Source organism: Mustela nigripes, chromosome 16, assembly GCF_022355385.1.
Source record: "Mustela nigripes isolate SB6536 chromosome 16, MUSNIG.SB6536, whole genome shotgun sequence".
NCBI lineage: Eukaryota > Metazoa > Chordata > Mammalia > Carnivora > Mustelidae > Mustela > Mustela nigripes.
The window spans coordinates 13995558-14013844 of record NC_081572.1 but is presented as its reverse complement, the minus strand read 5'-3'; the positions used below and the strand labels follow the sequence as shown (position 1 = coordinate 14013844).

The following is an 18287-nucleotide window of genomic DNA, read 5'->3' as shown; positions in this document are numbered from 1 at the left end:
ACTAAGCATGAGATTTTAGGAGAAATTTCATCAGAAATAAAGAGATTGAGTTTCTCGGTCATCCAAGAAACTAAAGAAAGAGTGGACATAGCTAGGGAAGAGTGAGTTAGCCTGGGGTCAAGCTGATGACAAATTCATTTTGGGTAGTAGAGAAATTGTGGGCCACGTTAATGAATTTTGAACATTAGATCTCAGACGCTCTTCATGTGAAATAAGTTATGGAGGGAGATGGACATATTTTAAACATTTTGATGTGAAAATGCCATGTTGCACTGGATTTATGGAAAAGAAAAGCACAAAACGATGTCTTTGCTGGTTTTTAAAAGACAAAATGAATGTCAGAAATTTTAAAATACACAGTGTCTTGGAATAAATTGCATGGAGTTTGGGATCTGTGCAAGGTGAATATTTCTGTTTGTAGTGATTATGTCTGTTGATCATTTGGTAACAGTGAGATTGGAGAGTACACATACCTTCAAAGTGAGGAATAAGTTTATGGTGAAGTCTTTCATTAAATTGAAGAAGACATAAATAGTCATTTGGAGAGGGGGGAGTCCTAAATCCATTTTGTTAGTGAAGAGTACATGTACTGTATAGTTTCCAAAGGAACACAGTGGATATTCAGAAATATTTTAATACAGCTCTGTGTGTAATACTATAAAGCTGATAAAAAATATTAAGCATTTAAAAATTAGACAAAACAATTTGACCTATAAATCTTTTTATGATGGTATCAGCCAAGATTCTTAGCTCAGAGATATATCCCCATAACAGTGTCCTGCAATTCTAGCACCTCTTTGTATGTGAGTGTGTTCCAATAATGCTATTTACAGTGGTTCCTGACTGGCTCAGTCAGTAGTGTGTGTGAGACTCTTGATCTTGGGGTTGTGAGTTCAAGTCTCACATTGGATGTAGAGATTACTTAAAATCTTGAAACAACTTTTTTTTTTTTTTTAACAAAAACAGTTGGTGGGTCAGATTTGGACCTTGGGCCATGGTTTGCCTACCCCTGACCTATAGAAAACCACCATTAACATTTTGATTTCTTTCCTTACAGATACATAAATGGGTATCTCATATGTGTATCTTTTCAAATGTAATCATATAGTACATATTAGTTACTTTTTTAATTGAAGTGTAGTTGACATACAATATTACATTAGTTTCAGTTGTTACATAGTGATTTGGCTACTACATGTTATGCTATTCTCACCACAAGTATAGCTACCATTTGTTATCACACATAACTATATTCCTTCTGTTGTACCTTTCATCCCTGTGACTTAGTCATTCCATAACTGGAAGCCTGTATACCTTTCACTCTACTTTACCCATTTAACCATTCCCCCTACTTCCTCCTGTATAGAAACCATCAGTTCTCTGTGTTTGTGGATCTGTTTCTTTTGTTGTTCATTTGCTTTGTTTTTTAGATTCCATATGTATGTGAAATTGTACTTGGCTTTCTCTGACCTATTTCACTTAGCATCATACTCCCTAAGTCTCTCCATGTTGTAAATGGCAAGGTCTCATTCTTTTCTATGATGAAGTAATAGGTGTGTGTGTGTGGGTGGGTGTGTGGATGTGTGTGCGCACACGCGCGCGCATACACGTGTACACCACTTCTTCATTTATCAGTGGACTCTTAAATTATTTCCCTATCTTGGCTATTACAAGTACTGCAATTGGGATGCACATGTCTTTTCAAATTAGTATTTTTTTCTTTGGGTAAATACACAGTAGTGGAATTACTGAATCATGTATTTCTATTTTTACTTTGTTGAGGAACCTTCATACTGTTTTCCATAGTGGCTATACCAATTTCCGTTTCCATCAACAGTGCACAAGCGTTCCTTTCTCTTCACATTGTTGTCAGTGCTTGTTATTTCTTGTCTTTGTCAGTGTAGCCATTCTGACAGTTATAAGGTGGTATCTCATTGCAATTTTGATTTGCATTTCCTTGATAATTAGTGATGTTGAGCACCTTTTCTTGTGTCTGTTGGTCATCTATATGTTTTCTGTGGGAAAACGTCTATTCAGGTCCTGGGCCCATTTTTTAATCTGGGTTTTTCTGGTGTGTTGAGTTACATCAGTTTTTTAAAAATATATTTTGGGGATTAATCCTTTATCAGACATATAAATTGCAAGTGTCTTCTTCTGTTTAGTAGTTTGCCTTTTCACTTTGTTGATGGTTTCTTTCACTGTGCAATTTTTTATTTTGGTATAGTCCCAATAGTTTATTTTTGCTTTTGTTTCCCTTGCCTCAGGAGACCTGTCAGAAAAATGTTACTAAAGCTGATGTCAAAAATATTACTTGCCTGTGTTTTCTTGGGGAAGTTTTATAATTTCAGGTCTCACATTTAGTTGTATAGTACATTTTGCAGTAATTTTTGTGTATGGTGTGTTGAAGTACTCCAGTTTCACTCTTTTGCATGTAGCTGTCTACTTTCCTACATCATTTATTGAAGAGACTATTTTCCCATCGTATATTCTTACCTCCTTTGGTGTAGATTAATTGACCATATAAGCATGGGTTTATTTTTGGGCTCTCTGTTCTGTTCTTTTTTTTTTTTTAAGATTTTATGTATTTACTTGAGAGAGAGAGCATGAACGAGGAGAAGGTCAGAGAGAGAAGCAGACTCCCCATGGAGCTGGGAGCCCGATGCGGGACTCGATCCCGGAACTCCAGGATCATGACCTGAGCTGAAGGCAGTCGTCCAACCAACTGAGCCACCCAGGCGTCCCTGTTCTGTTCTTTTGATCTTTTTTCTGGTTTTGTGGCACTTGTTTTTCTAAAGAAAAGTAGTATGACATAAATCTTTACTTTTAATTTGTATTAGTGGTTCTGGATCTTCCTCTCTCCTAGTTACTAAAAGTAATGGGTAGTTTGAGCAATCAGACATAGTTCAGTGATTGTCATTTGTGAGATTTTTATCCCCTGGGTAAAGAACTCTTGGTTTTTAGTATAATAATTCAGCAACAAAAAAATTCTACCTTTAACATTTTCTTTTCTAGGTGCCAAAGGCCCTAATGAAATGCAGTCCAAAAAAGCCTCAACCGTATCGTATGAAGAAGCATTGCAACCTCCCTTATCTAGTTTTTTGTCCAAGAACAGAACATCCTTTGTTGAAGACAGTGAGTAGTAGTGTGGTGTTAGTGAGTTAGAAACAATAGTTAGTTCCTGGAACAATTTCTGTTGCTATTAGCCTTTTTACTTTTGTTGCTCTATACTTTATATGATTCTTTTGGTTTTACATGATCATATCTGTAAATGTTTGCTATTAATTATAAGCTCTGGTTTCTTAAAATGTTTTTTGGTTGCATGTTTTACCTCCACTCTTTTATTACCTAATGTTTTCTTAAAGACTTTAGTACAGTATGAGTCTCTAATACATTAGTATATGAGTTTGTGGTCTTCAAATTATTAGGGAATGATAAAATACAGTAATTTGAAAAATACTCTCATTTCTTACTGTTCTCTCTGGGATTTTACTTAGTATTACATAAAATCATTGTAAATGTCTAACAAGTTTTATAACCTGTGGATGAACCATAATTTATGTAGCTATTCTTCAAGTCAGTTAGGTTTTTAGTATCTGTAGGTATGTGTATATATTAAATGATGTATTTCTTAGAGTTTTATCTTATTGTCCACTTTATTTTTGCCAACCAGTGGAAATTCCTTCTGTGGATGTGATTCCAAGTGCTAGGAAGCTAGGAGAGCCTATTCGATCAGCTATTCCTTTACATCCACCCTACCACCCTTCAGAGCCTCGAGCACCCTGTCCCATAGGAAAAGAATACTTGCGTTCAAGTCACATCTCCCCTGCCATGAATTCTCCTGGAGAGGACACAGCATTTTCTGTGGTAAGTGGAAAAACTTGCTTATAATTAGATAGAAGTCTCTAGATCTAAGGAGGTCTCTGCTAGAATAGTAGTCAGGGATACCCTGCTAATTAGAATACTGTACTTCTGAAATTTTACCTCTGCATATATCTGCATGTTCTGACTCTAAGGCAGTAGGGATGATTGTATAAAAAGGCAAATATTAAAAGCTAATGTGCATTATGTGTTCATTTTGTATCATGCACAGTTGTAGATATTATACACGTATTGAATAATTTACTCCTCACAGTAGCTATGGGGTAGGTATGATTTTTATTTCCTATGAGGAAGCTGATATAAAGAGATTAAATATTTTGTCTCAGGTCGTACACAGCAACTGTAGAGTCAGGATTTGAACTTGGTATTCTAGTTTCAGAACCCATATTCTACGTCCTTAGTTAAATCACTTAAACTTTTATAAGTATAAGAAGCTATGGGGGCACCTGGATGGCTCAGTTGGTAAGTGTCTGCCTTCAGCTTGGGTTATAATCTCAGGGTTCTGAGATCGAGCCCCACGTCCGGCTCCCTGTTCAGTGGAGAGTCTGCTTCTCCCTTTCTCTCTCCCTCTGCCTCTGTCCCTGCTTGTGCATTCTCTCTCTCTCTCTCTCAAACTCTTTTAAATAAATATATAAAATCTTTAAAAAGAAAAAATGGGTGGGGGGAGGGATGCCTGGGTCAGTTAAGTGTCTGCCTTCGGTTCAGGTCATGAGCCTAGGGTCCTCGGATCAAGTCCTGCGTCAGGCTCCTTGCCCAGCAGGGAGCCTACTTCTCCCTCTGCCTGCTAATCGCACCTGCTGTGCACACATACATACTCTGTCTCTGTCTCACCCTAACAAATAAAATCTTAAGAAAAAAACAAGTATGAGGAACACTCATTCATATTCCTATTACAGTGTGAACTACTATTAATACTTTGGCCTATTTGCTTCCACTCTTCTTTAAAAAAAAAAAAGTCCCTTTTTGGTTTTTTTGTTTTGTTTTGTTTTTAAGATTTTATTTGACAGAGAGAGAGTACAAGTAGGCAGAGCAGCAGGCAGAGGGAGAGGGAGAAGCAGACTCCCTGCTGAGCAGGGAGCCCTATGCGGGGCTCAATCCCAGGATCATGACCCGAGCTGAAGGCAGCCGCTTAACCAACTGAGCCACCCAGGCGCCCCAAAAATCCCTTTTTGTAAAGTTATCCTGTCCCTATCCTACAAATGAACAGCTAGGGATATGCAAAAGGTAAATTTGTAAACAATGATACATTCGCATTATTAAAAATTCAAACAGTGCATAAAAAGTGCAAAGATGAAATAAAGATCATTAGCATTAGGTGGCTATATTCTTTGAAACATTCTGTGCATCTGTTTCAGATAGGAGGGTGGATAGATAAAAGGGATCATAGGCTAATGGTTACACTTGGGAGAGTTTTAGGAGAGGATGGTAGAGCTTTTGATTGCTGGTAATATTCTATTTCCTGACCTGAGTGGCATGTAAGTGGGAATATTCATTTTGAAATAATATTTGACCAGGACATTTAAACTTCAATAAAAACTTTTTAAATGTGCTTGTATTATAGTTGTTATTTACTAAAAAGTGTTTAATTTTACTTTGGTAGAAGAGAAAGGTAAGTGAAATTGAGAGATTCTTAAACACCAAATGCTTCTTCATAAGATTTCCTCTGAGATTAAGAAATAAATTATTAAATGAGATGCCTGGGTGGCTCGTCTGCCTTCAGTTCAGATCATCATCTTGGGGCCTATGATCAAGCCCCACATTGGGCTCTGCACTCAGTGGGGAGTCTGCTTGGGGATTTCTCTCCCTTTCCCTCTGTCCCTTCCCTACTGCATTCCCCCCGACCCCCTGCACACTTGCATCTGCTCTCTCTCAAATAAATAAATAAATGTTTGAAAAAGAAATTGTTCAAAACATTGAGTTTATATTCATATTTTAGAAGGTTTTATCTTTATTTCGATTTTGGACAGTTTCTGTTGACTTTTTAATACCAAAGAGAATGATTTTAATACACTTGTGATTTATTCATTTTTTTCATTGTGCACGTGTAGCTGTGGCCCCTAAATTTTCATATTGAGAACACCTCACCTGCCTTTATATTTGAATGGCTCTCTGACCCACAGTTTTTATCTGAGTACAAGTTTAGAGACATTGCTCTTCCATTCCTTTGGTATTAAGGATCAAGAGAGTATTTTGACAATTTTTTTTTTTTTTGAGAGAGCGAGTGAGCATGAGCAAGGTGTGGAGGGGGAGGAGCAGAGGAAGAGGGAGAGAAAGCAGCTTAAGCAGGCTCCACCCCCAATGTGGAACCTCAAGCGGGGCTCAATCTCCTGACCTTGAGATGATCTGATGCCAAAATCAAGAGTCAGACGCCTAACCAACTGAGCCAACCCAGGCACCCTGACAAATGTGTTTTTTTTTGTTTTTGTTTTTTTTTTTTTAAAGATTTTATTTATTTGACAGAGATCACAAGTAGACAGAGAGGCAGGCAGAGAGACAGGGGGAGGCAGAGAGCCCAATGTGGGGCATGATTCCGACCCTGGGATCATGACCTGAGCTGAAAGCAGAGGCCTTAACCCACTGAGCCACCCAGGCGCCCCACAAATGTGTTTTTAAAAAAGTAAAATAGGGGTGGAAGAGTGTGCAACTCTTGATCTCAGGGTCGTGAGTTTGAACCCTGCCAACAGGCTCAAATGTTGGGTGTAAAGATTACTTAAATAAATGAAAAAACTTTAAAAAAAGTTAAACATGGAGAATAAAGGGACTGAGCTTTGTGCCACATGTCCCACCCCCCCGCAAAATGTTTCTATGTGCCATCTTTTGTAGCTTTTTCAAATCAACTGTCTTTTGTTTTTAATAGGAATCAGATAATAAAGTTGTCTTAACTTCAGAGTTGACTAAAGATAGCAAACAGGAAATGTGTTCAGCTCAGATCCAAGGCCCTAGGACAAGGAAGTTTCCCAAAGGAAAAAGGTAACATTATTGCAGTCTGTTTTCAGTCCCTTTGCAAAGGCATTTGAAGAAAGGAGTATACTCTCCAGACTTAGCTCTGAAGATCAGTATGAAATATTTGTTAAAAGCATGCATTACAGCACATTTGGCTATTTAAATGTCACATGGTCATTTTATTACAGATATGAAAGCAGACCTGCAGTCTCATCCTGGGATTCAGTACTCTCCCAGAGGCCAAGAAAGAGATTAACAGAACAAGAATTACATGCAGTTTCTGAGAAACTCTCTCAACGGCTCTCTGAACTAGATTGGGCAAGTCTTATTTTTTATCTATATTGAGTTTGCCTTAGTTGGTGAATATTAAAGTGATCTAATTGAAGATGAACGCTAAGCTAAGGCACCAAAATTAGTTGTGTCTTAGTTACTGTGAAAATGTTCCATAAATCAGGCAGGTAGGACATAGGATGAGAAGTCATCTCATACTTAACCTTTCATGATAGAACCAAATTTGGTATGGATTTATCCTGATTTTTACTTAATTCTGATGAAAACTAATCATTTAACTGATTACATTAAAATCTTTATTTTAGATACACCTAAGACAGATTTGGTATAAAATTAGATTTTGTGTAAAATTAGATCTCTTGATCCTCACAAATCCAGTATTACAATTTGGGGGTATCATTGAATAAATGTATTAAATCCTTTTGTAATTTACTATAAAGTTTACTGACACTGAATAGTCCATAGCATTGATATATACCCTTCAAAAACTAAATATGCATAAGCATCTGAAAGTTATTAGTACCTAATTATGAGAAGAAGCTTTTTAAAGATTCTACTTTTCCAACTTATATTCTGCTAAAATCAGTGAAAGATGTTGAAAAGTGTTTTTTCAATAGATGTTAAAAAGTGCCCTGGGTGATCGAATTAAAGATAAGACTGACTATGAAGAAGACGGTATTGGAAATGAAGAGATGGAGAGTAGGAAGGATGAAACCCTGTCTCAGCACAGTGACAGCATCATGGAGTATGGGCCAAAGAAGCGAAGGCCAGGTACTTATCCCAGAGAAGCCAGGATAAGGATGTCCGAGGGATCCGTTTAGGGACTTCTATTTGTTTATGACTGGGTTTCTTATTTTAAATATTTCAGAAATATATAAAAGGTGAAAAAATATATCTTCACCACCTAAAAGGAGATGCTAGTAATTATATATGCTTTACACCTTTTGAATTTAAAAATAAGAGTTGAAATCCCCTCTGTCCTCCCCACAGTCCATTTTTCCCCTCCTTCAAAGAAACAACTCTCTCAAAGTTTATATCTTTTATCCCTGTTTTTATTTTGTTACTTTATTCAGATACAATTGACACACAACACCGTATTCACTGAAGGTGTACAGTATAATGATTTATTTATAGGTTGATTGTGATATTAATGATTGCCTCAGTACGTTTAGTTAACATTTATCACTTCACATAGTTACAGGTTTTTTTCTTAAAACTTTTAAGATGGAGGCGCCTGGGTGGCTCAGTGGGTTAAAGCCTCTGCCTTGACTCGGGTCATCATCTCAGGGTCCTGGGATTGAGTCCCACTTCGGGCTCTCTGCTCAGCAGGGAGCCTGTTTCCTTCTCTCTCTCTCTGCCTGCCTCTCTGGCTACTTCTGATCTCTCTCTCAAATAAAATAAATAAATAAAATCTTTTAAAAAAAAAAATTTTAAGATGGGATTTTTTGCAACTTCCAGATATGCAGTATGTTAACTATAGTCACCACACTGGACATTATATCCCCAGAACTTATTTATAATTGAAAGTTCGTACCTTTTGATCACTTTCACGCCCACCTCTGGTAACCACCAGTCTGTTCTCTGTATCTATGAGTTTGGTTTTTTTAGATTCCACATATATATGAGGCCATACATTATTTGTCTTTTTCTGTCCGACTTACTTTCACTTAGCATAAGGTCCTCAAGGCCCATCCATATTGTCACAGATGGCAAGATTTCCTTTTTTTCCTATGGATGAATAATATTCTCTTATGTATTTTTCTTTATCCATTTATCTGTAGATGGGCATTTAGGCTGCTTCTGTATCTTGGCTATTGTAAATAATGCTGCAGTGACATGGGGGTGCATGTATCTTTTAGAGGTAGTGATTTCTTTTCACTTCTGGGTACCCAGAAGTATCACTGGGTCATATGGTACTTCTAATATTTTGAGTGACCTCTGTACTATACTACATAGTGGCTGCACCAATTTATATTCCCCCTACCAGTGTACAAGGGTTCCTTTTTCTCTTTATTCTCTTCCAACTCTTGGTATCTCTTGTCTTTTTTATCATAGCAATTATTCTAAACCTGTAAGGTGACATCTCATTGTGATTTTTATTTTGATTTCCATGATGATTAGGGATGTTGAGCCTCTTTTCATGTACTCTTTTTTTTTTTTTTAAGATTTATTTATTTATTTATTTATTTGACAGAGATCACAAGCAGGCAGAGAGGCAGGCCGAGAGAGAAGGGGGGGAAGCAGGCTCTCTGCCGAGCAGAGAGCCCTGCGGGGCTTGATCCCAGAACCCTGGGATCATGACCTGAGCCGAAGGCAGAGGCTTTAACCCACTTAGCCACCCAGGAGCCCCTTCATGTACCTTTTTTGGCCCTTTGTAGGTTGTCTGGGGGAAACTATCGAGTTTCTCTGCCCAATTTTTAATTGTATAGTTTTTGGGTTTTGTTGTTGTTGTTTTCCTATTGAGTTGTATGAGTTCTTAATGTATTTTGGATATTAATTCTATATTATATCTGATTTGCAGATATTTTCTCCTGTTAGGTTGCCTTTTCATTTTGTTGATAGTTTCCTATGCTGTGCAGAAGCTTAATATTTTCCCATTTGTTGATTTTTGCTTTTGTTGCCTTTGCTTTTGGTATCAAATCCAAAAAAATCATTGTCAAGACCAATGTCAAGTAGCTTTTACCTGCTGTCTTCTTCTAGGAGTTTATGGTTTCAAAGATCTTACATTCAGATGCCTAATTCATTTTGGTTGATTTTTGCATATGGTGTAAGATAGGTTATAGTTTCATTCTTTTGCATGTGGCTGTCCAGTTTCCCCAGTCCCATTTATTGAAGAGACTCTCTTTTCCCCATTGTATACTTTTGGCTCACTTGTTGTAAATTAATTGACCATATACGTGTGGGTTTATTTCTGGGCTCTGTATTCTGTTCTGTTGATCCTATGTGTCTTTTGTGCTAGTACTATATTGTTTTGACAGTATAGCTTTATAATACAGATTGAAATCAGAAAGTGTGATGCCTTCAGCTTTGTTCTTTTTCAGGATCACTTTGGCTATTTGGGGTGTTTTATGGTTCCATACCAATTTTGTGATTGTTCTCTTTCTGTGAAAATACCATGGGAATTTTGAAGGGATTATACTGAGTCTAGATGAATTTGGGTAGTATGGGCATTTTAACAATATTAATTCTTTAAATCCTTGAGCATGGAATATCTTCCCATTTATTAGTGTCCTTTTTTATCAATGTCTTAAACAGTTTCAGTATATAGGGCTTTTATTTTCTTGGTTAAATTTATTTGTAGGTATTCTATTCTTTGTTAAATTATCATTCAAGTATAGTTAACATACAGTGTTAATTATTTTAAGGTATATAGTATAATGATTCAGTAATAATGCTGTACATTTCTCAGTGCTTATCAAGCTAAGTATACTCTTAATCTCCTCTGTTTTACCTATCCTCCACCCACCTCCCCTCTGGCAACCACCGGATCTCTGTCTTTGAGTCTGGTTTTTTTATTTCTTTTTTTGTTTCTAAATTCCACATGTGGGTGAAATCATTTCTCTTTTTGATTTTTTTTTTTAAAGATTATTTATTTATTTATTTGACAGAGAGAGATCACAAGTAGGCAGAGAGGCAGGCAGAGAGAGAGAGAGGAGGAAGCAGGCTCCCCACCGAGCAGAGAGCCCGATGCGGGACTCGATCCCAGGACCCTGAGATCATGACCTGAGCCGAAGGCAGTGGCTTTACCCACTGAGCCACCCAGGCGCCCCGTCTCTTTTTGATTTTTTTTAACTTAGCATTCTACTCTCTAGGTCATCCATGTTGTTGCAAATCAGAAGATTTCTTTCATTCTTTTTTATGGCTGAGTATCTTTTAAGCAATTGTAAATGGGATTGTTTTCTCTTAGCATATAGTTCTTAGCATATAAAAAGCAACTGATTTTTGTATACAGTTTTTTATATATCCTGCAACTTTACTGAGTTCGTTTATTCTAACAGTTTTTGGGTGGGGTCTTTAGCGTTTTCTATAACTACTGTAGTGTCATCTGCAAATACAGAGTTTTATTTTTTCTTTTTCAATTTCAGTGCCTTTTTTTTTTTTTAAGACTTTATTTTTAAGTAATCTCTACACTCAACATGGGGCTCAAACTCACAACCCTGAGATCAAGTCACATGCTCCACAACTGAGCCTGCCAGGTGCCCCTGAATGCCTTTCATTTCTTTTTCTTACCTAATTGCTCTGGCTAGGACTTCCTCTACTGTGTTGGATAAAAGCAGTAAGAGTAGATAGGCATCCTTGTCATGTTCCTGAAATTAGAAGAAACACTTTCAGCTTTTCACCATTAAGCATAATGTTAGCTGTAGGCTTATCAGATATGGCCTTTATTATGTTGAGGTATATTCCCTTTATACCCAGTTTATTGAAAGTTTTTTCCCTGAATGGATGTTGAATTTTGTTAAATGCTTTCTCTACATCTGTTGAGATGATCATATGTTTATTCTTCATTTTGTTAATGTGGCGAGTCACACGGATTTGTAGATGTTGAACCATCTTTGCATTGGAATAAATTCCACTTCATGATGGTGTTCATGATTCTTTCACTATACGGTTGAATTCATGGGAGTTTTCGGTGGCTCAGTTGGTTAAGTGTCCAACTCTTGCTTTTGGCTCAGGTCATGATCTCAGGCTAGTGAGATCAGCCCTGGCCTTGGGCTCCATGCTCAGCAGAGTCTGCTTCTCTCCCTCTGCTTCTCCCCCTGCTCATCCACATACACATACTTACTTTCTCTAAAATAAATGTTTAAATATATACATACACACACACATGTACACACAGTTGCATTCATTTGCTAATATTTTGTTGAGGATTTTTGCATCTATGTTCATCCATATTTATTTTGAATCAGTATTCATCATTATGCCTGTAATTTTGTTGTGCTGTCCTGTCTAGTTTTGGTATCAGGGTAGTGCTGGCCTTCTAAAATGAGTTTGGAGCTATTTCCTTCTCTTCCATTTTTGGGGAAGAATTTTAGAAGGATTGGTATTAATCCTTCTTTTTTTTAAGATTTTTTTTTTTTTTTTTTTTTTAATGACAGAGAGATCATAAGTAGGCAGAGAGGCAGGCAGAGGTGGGGGGTGGGGGGGTGGGGAGCAGGCTCCCCGCTGAGCAGAGAGCCCAATGCGGGGCTCGATCCCAGGACCCAGAGATTATGACCTGAGCTGAAGGCAGAGGCTTAACCCATTGAGCCACCCAGGTGCTTCAGGTATTAATTCTTCTTTAAATGTTTGGTAGAATTTACCAGTGAAGCTGTCTGGTCCTGGACGTTTTAGTTTGTTGGGTGATTTTTGACTACTGACGTAATCTTACTTGTAATTAGTTGTTCAGATTTCTTTTTCTTCTTGATTAATTCTTGGTAGCTTTGATGTTTTTAGGAATTAACCCATTTCTTATAAGTTGTCCGATTTGTTGGCATAAAATTGTTCATAGTAGCTTATGATCCTTTGTATTTCTGTGGTATTTATTAGTTGTAATGTCTCCTTTTTAATTTCTAGTTTTACTTGAGTAAAATTTTTCCTTGATTAAGTCTAGCTAAAGATTTATCTCTATTTTATCTTTTAAAAACAAGCTGTTAGTTTCATTGGTCTTTTCCCCTTTTTTGGTGTTTGTTTCACATATTTCTGTTCTGATCATTGTTATTTCCTTTCTTACAACTTTGGGCTTCTTTTGCTTTTTTTTTTTCCCTAGTCTCCTTAAGGAGTAAAGTTGGGTTAAGATCTTGTTTCTCTTTTTTTCTTCCAATTTTATTGAGATAGAGTTGACATACAGCACTGTGTATGTTTATATATGATGACTGGATTTACATATCTTGTGAAATGATTACCAATAACTAATTAACATCCATTATCTACAGATAGAAGAAAAAGCAAAAGTTTATTTTTCCCTTGTGTTGAGAACTCCAAAGATCTACCATAACTTTCAAATATGGCAGAGTTACCTATAGTGATCATGATGACACTATATTCCTAGTACTAATTCATCTTATAACTAAAATTTTTTACCTTTTGACCACCTTCATCACATTCCTCCCCTCACCTGCCTCTCGTAACCAGAAATCCAATATTTTTTTGTATGAGTTTGCCCCCCCTCTTTTTTTTTTAAAGATTTTTATTTATTTATTTGACAGAGAGAAATCACAAGTAGATGGAGAGGCAGGCAGAGAGAGAGGGAAGCAGGCTCTCCGCTGAGCAGAGAGCCCGATGCGGGACTTGATCCCAGGACTCTGAGATCATGACCTGAGCCGAAGGCAGCGGCTTACCCACTGAGCCACCCAGGCGCCCGCCCCCCCTTTTTTTAAGATTCCAATTATAAGTGGTTTCTTATAGGTCTCATGTAGACCCTATATTTGTGAGATGATACAATAATTCTCTCAAGGTCCATATCCATGTTGTCACAAATGACAGATTTTCTTCTTTTTTTTAATTGAATTTATTTATTTGCCAGAGAGCACAAGCGGGGGGTGGGAGCAGCAGGTAGAGGGAGAAGTAAACTCCCCCCTGAGCAAGGGGCCTGATGCGGGATTCAATCTGAGGACCCTGGGATCATGATCTGAGCAGAAGTAACTAACTGAGCCATCCAGGCACCCCAGATTTTCCTGCTTTTTATGACTGAATAATTCATCCATCATTAGACATTTAATGTGTTCATATCTTGAGTATTGTAAATTCTGTTATGAACATGGGATAGCAGATAATCTGTACCGCAGTGTTTTTGTTTTCCTTGAATATATTCCAGGAGATAAAATTGCTGTATCATATGATATTTTTAATTTTTTGAGGAACTTCCATACTCTTTTCTATGGTGCCTGTACCAATTTACATTTCTACCAACAGTGTATAAGGGTTTTCTTTACTCCATAGCCTCTCCAACTCATTTTATTTCTAGTCTTTTGGTGATAGCCATTCTAATATTCTAATAAAGTGCTATTTCACTGTAGCTTTACTTTGCATTTCTGTAATGATGAGTGGTGTTGAGCACTTCTTCATGTACCTGTTGGCTACTTGTAAATCTTCTATGGAAAAATGTCTATTCCATTCTTCTGTCCGTTTTTAAATTTGATTATTTGGCTTTTAGCTATTGAGTTGTAGGAGTTCTTTATATATTTTGAATATTAACCCTTTATCAGATCTGTAATTTGCAAATATTTTTTCACATTCCTGAAGCTTTCTAGTTTGATGTAGTCTCACTAATTTTTTTTATTTTGTTGCTTGTACTTTAGTTGTCATATATCTTGTTTTTTAATATATGCATTTATCACTGTGAAATTCCATCTTAGAACTGCTTTTGCTACATCCCTTAGGTGGGTTTTTTTTTTTTTTTGGCCTGTTTTATTAAACAAACGGGTTCCGTTTTATTTTAGAGCAAGCTTGTGTGAATAGGGGGTGGTGGGAGAGGGAAAGAGAGAGCATTCCAAGCAGGCTCCACACCCAGCATGGAGCCCTGTGCAGAGCTTGATCCCACAACCCTGAGATTATGACCTGAGCTGAAATCAAGAGTTGGACATGTAACTGAGACACCCAGGTGCCCGCTACATCCCATAGTTTTTGATGTTTTATTTCCTTGTCCATCTGAAGATTTTTTTTTATTTCTCCTTTGATTTTTTTCTTTGACCTTCTAGTTGTTCAATAGTGTATTGTTTAATCCTTATATATTTGTGAATTTCCCAGTTTTCTTCTTGTAAATGCTTTCTACTTTTAAGCCATTGTGTCAGAAAAGATGCTTGATATGATTTCAATCTTCTTAACTTTATTAAGATTTGTTTGGTGGCCTAACATATGATTGGTCCTGGAGAAAGTTCCTGTATCCTTGCGAAGAATAAATATCTGCTGCTTTGGGATAGAATGTTTTGTAAATGTCTGTTAAGTGTCGTATTACTATTTCTCCTTTCTATTTTAGGTTTATTAATATTCACTTTACATATCTACATACTCCTGTGTTTTGTGCATACTTAGCAATGTTAAATACGCTTTATGATTTGTCCCTTTTATTATATAATGATCTTTGTTTCTTGTTACAATCTCTGTCTTAAAGTCTGTTTTGTCTGATAGAAGTATAGCTACCATAGCTTGCTTTTGGTTTCCATTTATGTGAAATATCTACTTCACTTTCAAGCTGTGTGTGTCCTTAAAGTTTGAATCTTGCAGTCAGCATGTAGTCATGTCTGTTTTTTATCCATCTAGCCACTCTCTTTCGATTGGAAAATTTAGTCCATTGACTTTTAAAATAATTATAATTGTCAGTTTAGTGTTGCTGTTTTGTAATTCCTCTGTTCTCTTGCTTTGTGATTTGATGATTTCCTCTATGCTTAGTCTTCTTTATCTTTTGTGTATCTGTTATAGGTTTTTGCAAACCTATAGTAGGTTTGCAAACCTAAAACCTAAAGCCTATATAAAACGTCTTCTAGTATTCTAGGTTGATAACAAATTAGAGTGCATACTAGAGTTCTACATTTTTACTCTTCCTGCTCCCATACATAATTCTTAATGTCATAATTTACATCATTTTACCTTGTGTAGCCATTAAAAAATTGTTATTTTTGCTACTTTTGTCTTTTAACTTTCATGCTAGATTTATATGTGATTTACCCACCAGTTACATTAGACTTCTCTGAATCTAACTATATATATTTGCGTTTGCCAGTGAGATTTGTACTTTCATATGCTTTCCTATTACTAAATAGCACCCTCTTATTTAAAGAAGCATCTTAAAAATTTCTTGTAAGGCTGTTCTAGGGTAAATGAACTCTGCTTCAGCTTTTGCTTGTGTGGAAAGCTATTTCTCCAGTTCCAAAGGACAATTTTGCTGAGTCAAATAGCTTTTCTTGGCAGTTTTTCTCTTTCAGCACTTTGAATATATTGTGCTGTTCCTTTGGGCCTGAAAAGCTTCACCTGAAAAATCTAAGGATAGTGGTATGGGGGTTCCCTTGTACATACCAAGTTGTATTTCTCTTGTTACTTAAAAGATTCTCTCAAATTAAATTTGACTATTTATTTATAATGTGTGTTAGTGTGGGGTCTTTGAATTCATCTTATTTGAAAGTTTCTGGGCTTCCTGGATCCGGATGTCTGTTTCCTTTACCAAGGTTAGGGGAGTTTCTAGCCGTTATTTCTTTGAATTGGCTTTCTGGCTTTGTTTGCTCTCTTCTCCTGGGACCCTTATAGTGTATGTATTGGTCCACTTGCTGGTGTCCCACAAATCCCTTAAGCTATCTTCTCTCTTTTTTATTCATTTTTCTTTTTGCTCCTCTGTCTAGATAAGTTCCACAGTTCTGCCTTTGAGTTTGCTCATCTTTTCTTCTGCTTCATTTAGTCTGTTGATCCCCAATATTGAATTTTTCAGTTTAGTCACTATATTTTTTAATTATGTGACTGATACTTTCTTATGTTTTCTCTTTGTTGAGATTCTCGTTTTGCGCACAGATGGTTCTCCTGATCTTGGTGAGCATCTTTATGACCACCATTTTAAAGTCTTCATCAAGTTAGAGTCCTTATCTCTGTTTCACTAAGGTTTATTTGACTTTATCTAATTCTTTTGTTTAGAATGCATTCTTTTTCTTTGTTTTTCTGTCTCTGTTGGCCTCTGTGCACTAAGTAAAACAGCCACTCTTCCAGTCTTAAAGGAGTAGTGCTTGTCCCTAGCTCTTGGGTGTCTGAAACCTTTGTGATAGTCCAAACTGCCACCTTTGTTCTTAATGACTCCCAACAGATGAGGGTGTGTCAAGGCCCATTTCAGTGTAGGTTTTTTTCCTCATTCATCTGAGGTATAGGAGTCTTTCAGCTAGTTTCTGGATTCCCTTCTGAGGGAACTGTTCCATGTATAGCTGTAGATTCAGTGTGTCTGTGGGAGGAGGTGCATTCAGGAGCCTTCGTATTGCCATCTTAAACTGGAACCTTCTCATTTCTGTTTTTATATGGTAACAGCTCATATTTACTTACAAATGATACTGTGTTATTCTGTAACTTTTTTCTGTTAATGTTTTGAAAATCTGTTGATATTTACAGATCTAGTTCATTCATTTTTATTAAGTTCCACTTGTATGAAAATATGTATCACCATTTCCTCTATTACAGGACATACAGGTTGCAAAAGTGTAGTTATAAAAACTAAAAACAATGAACAACCTGTAACATGGGCAAAGATTTCTCTAGAATTTTAGGCCACCTGGCTGGCTTAGCTGTAGAACATGGGACTCTTGATCTCGGAGTTGTAAGAGCATGGGATTCTTGATCTCAGGGTTGTGGGCTGTAAGTTTGAGCCCCATGTAGGGAATAGAGCTTACTTTAAAAAAAAAAAAAAAGAAAAGAAAAAAGTTTCCATAGGCTGTCCATCTAGTAGAACTGCTTTTCATTACAAAAATATTTTTTTTTCTTGATTGTTTCATCTTCCTCCCCTTAAACTTTCCCAAGTAATTGCTAGGTAAGCCTCACCTAGTAACCTACATGTTTCCCTTCTATACACATAAACGTATCCCATTTTGAAAACTCACTGTAAGTCAAAATGTTATTTTCATTGGATCTTCAATGAAAAGAATACATCATGAATGTCCTAAAAACATCATTTAAAATCAGTTGTGCAAGTCCATTTTTCTTAATATCTTACTTTTTTATGATTTATCTATTCTAGAGAGAGAGGAGGTAAGCAAGCCAGGAAAAGGGCTGAGGAAGAGGGGGAAAGCCTCTCAGGCAGACTCCCCGCTGAGCCTGGAGCAGGACACCAGCTTACTCTGAGGACCCTGAGATCCTGACCTGAGCCAAAACCAAAAGTTGGATGTCCAAGGGACTGAACCCCACAGATGCCCCAGTCTTCTTCTTATTTTTTTTTAAGTAATCTCAGTGCCCAACATGGGGCTCAAACTCATGACCCCAAGATCAAGAGTTACATGCTCCACTGACAGACCAATCAGGCACCCCCTTAATGTCTTATATTTGAAATTAATTCGAAAGATTTGAATTAAAAGAGTGAAAAAATAAAAAGCTTAGGGAAATTTGAATTCTTTGGGAAGGTTTATCTATAAAGATATCAAACTAATTTTCTTAACTTTAGAATTACTCACTTCTCTGAAAAGACATGGAGTCTACCTCTACACAGCTAGCAGATGCCCAAGTACAACTAAAAA

At 36.8% G+C, this 18287-nt stretch overlaps 1 protein-coding gene across 1 annotated transcript in view; it reads left to right on the top strand.

Annotated features, from left to right (window-relative positions):
* Nucleotides 1-18287, top strand: part of CEP95 (centrosomal protein 95) — a 42138-nt gene that overhangs the window by 14512 nt on the left and 9339 nt on the right. The window contains exons 7-11 of the mRNA XM_059379993.1: nucleotides 3013-3132; nucleotides 3671-3864; nucleotides 6737-6849; nucleotides 7011-7140; nucleotides 7731-7884. Of these exons, the coding sequence (XP_059235976.1) occupies nucleotides 3013-3132; nucleotides 3671-3864; nucleotides 6737-6849; nucleotides 7011-7140; nucleotides 7731-7884 (711 nt within the window). The remainder of the gene's footprint in view (nucleotides 1-3012; nucleotides 3133-3670; nucleotides 3865-6736; nucleotides 6850-7010; nucleotides 7141-7730; nucleotides 7885-18287) is intronic.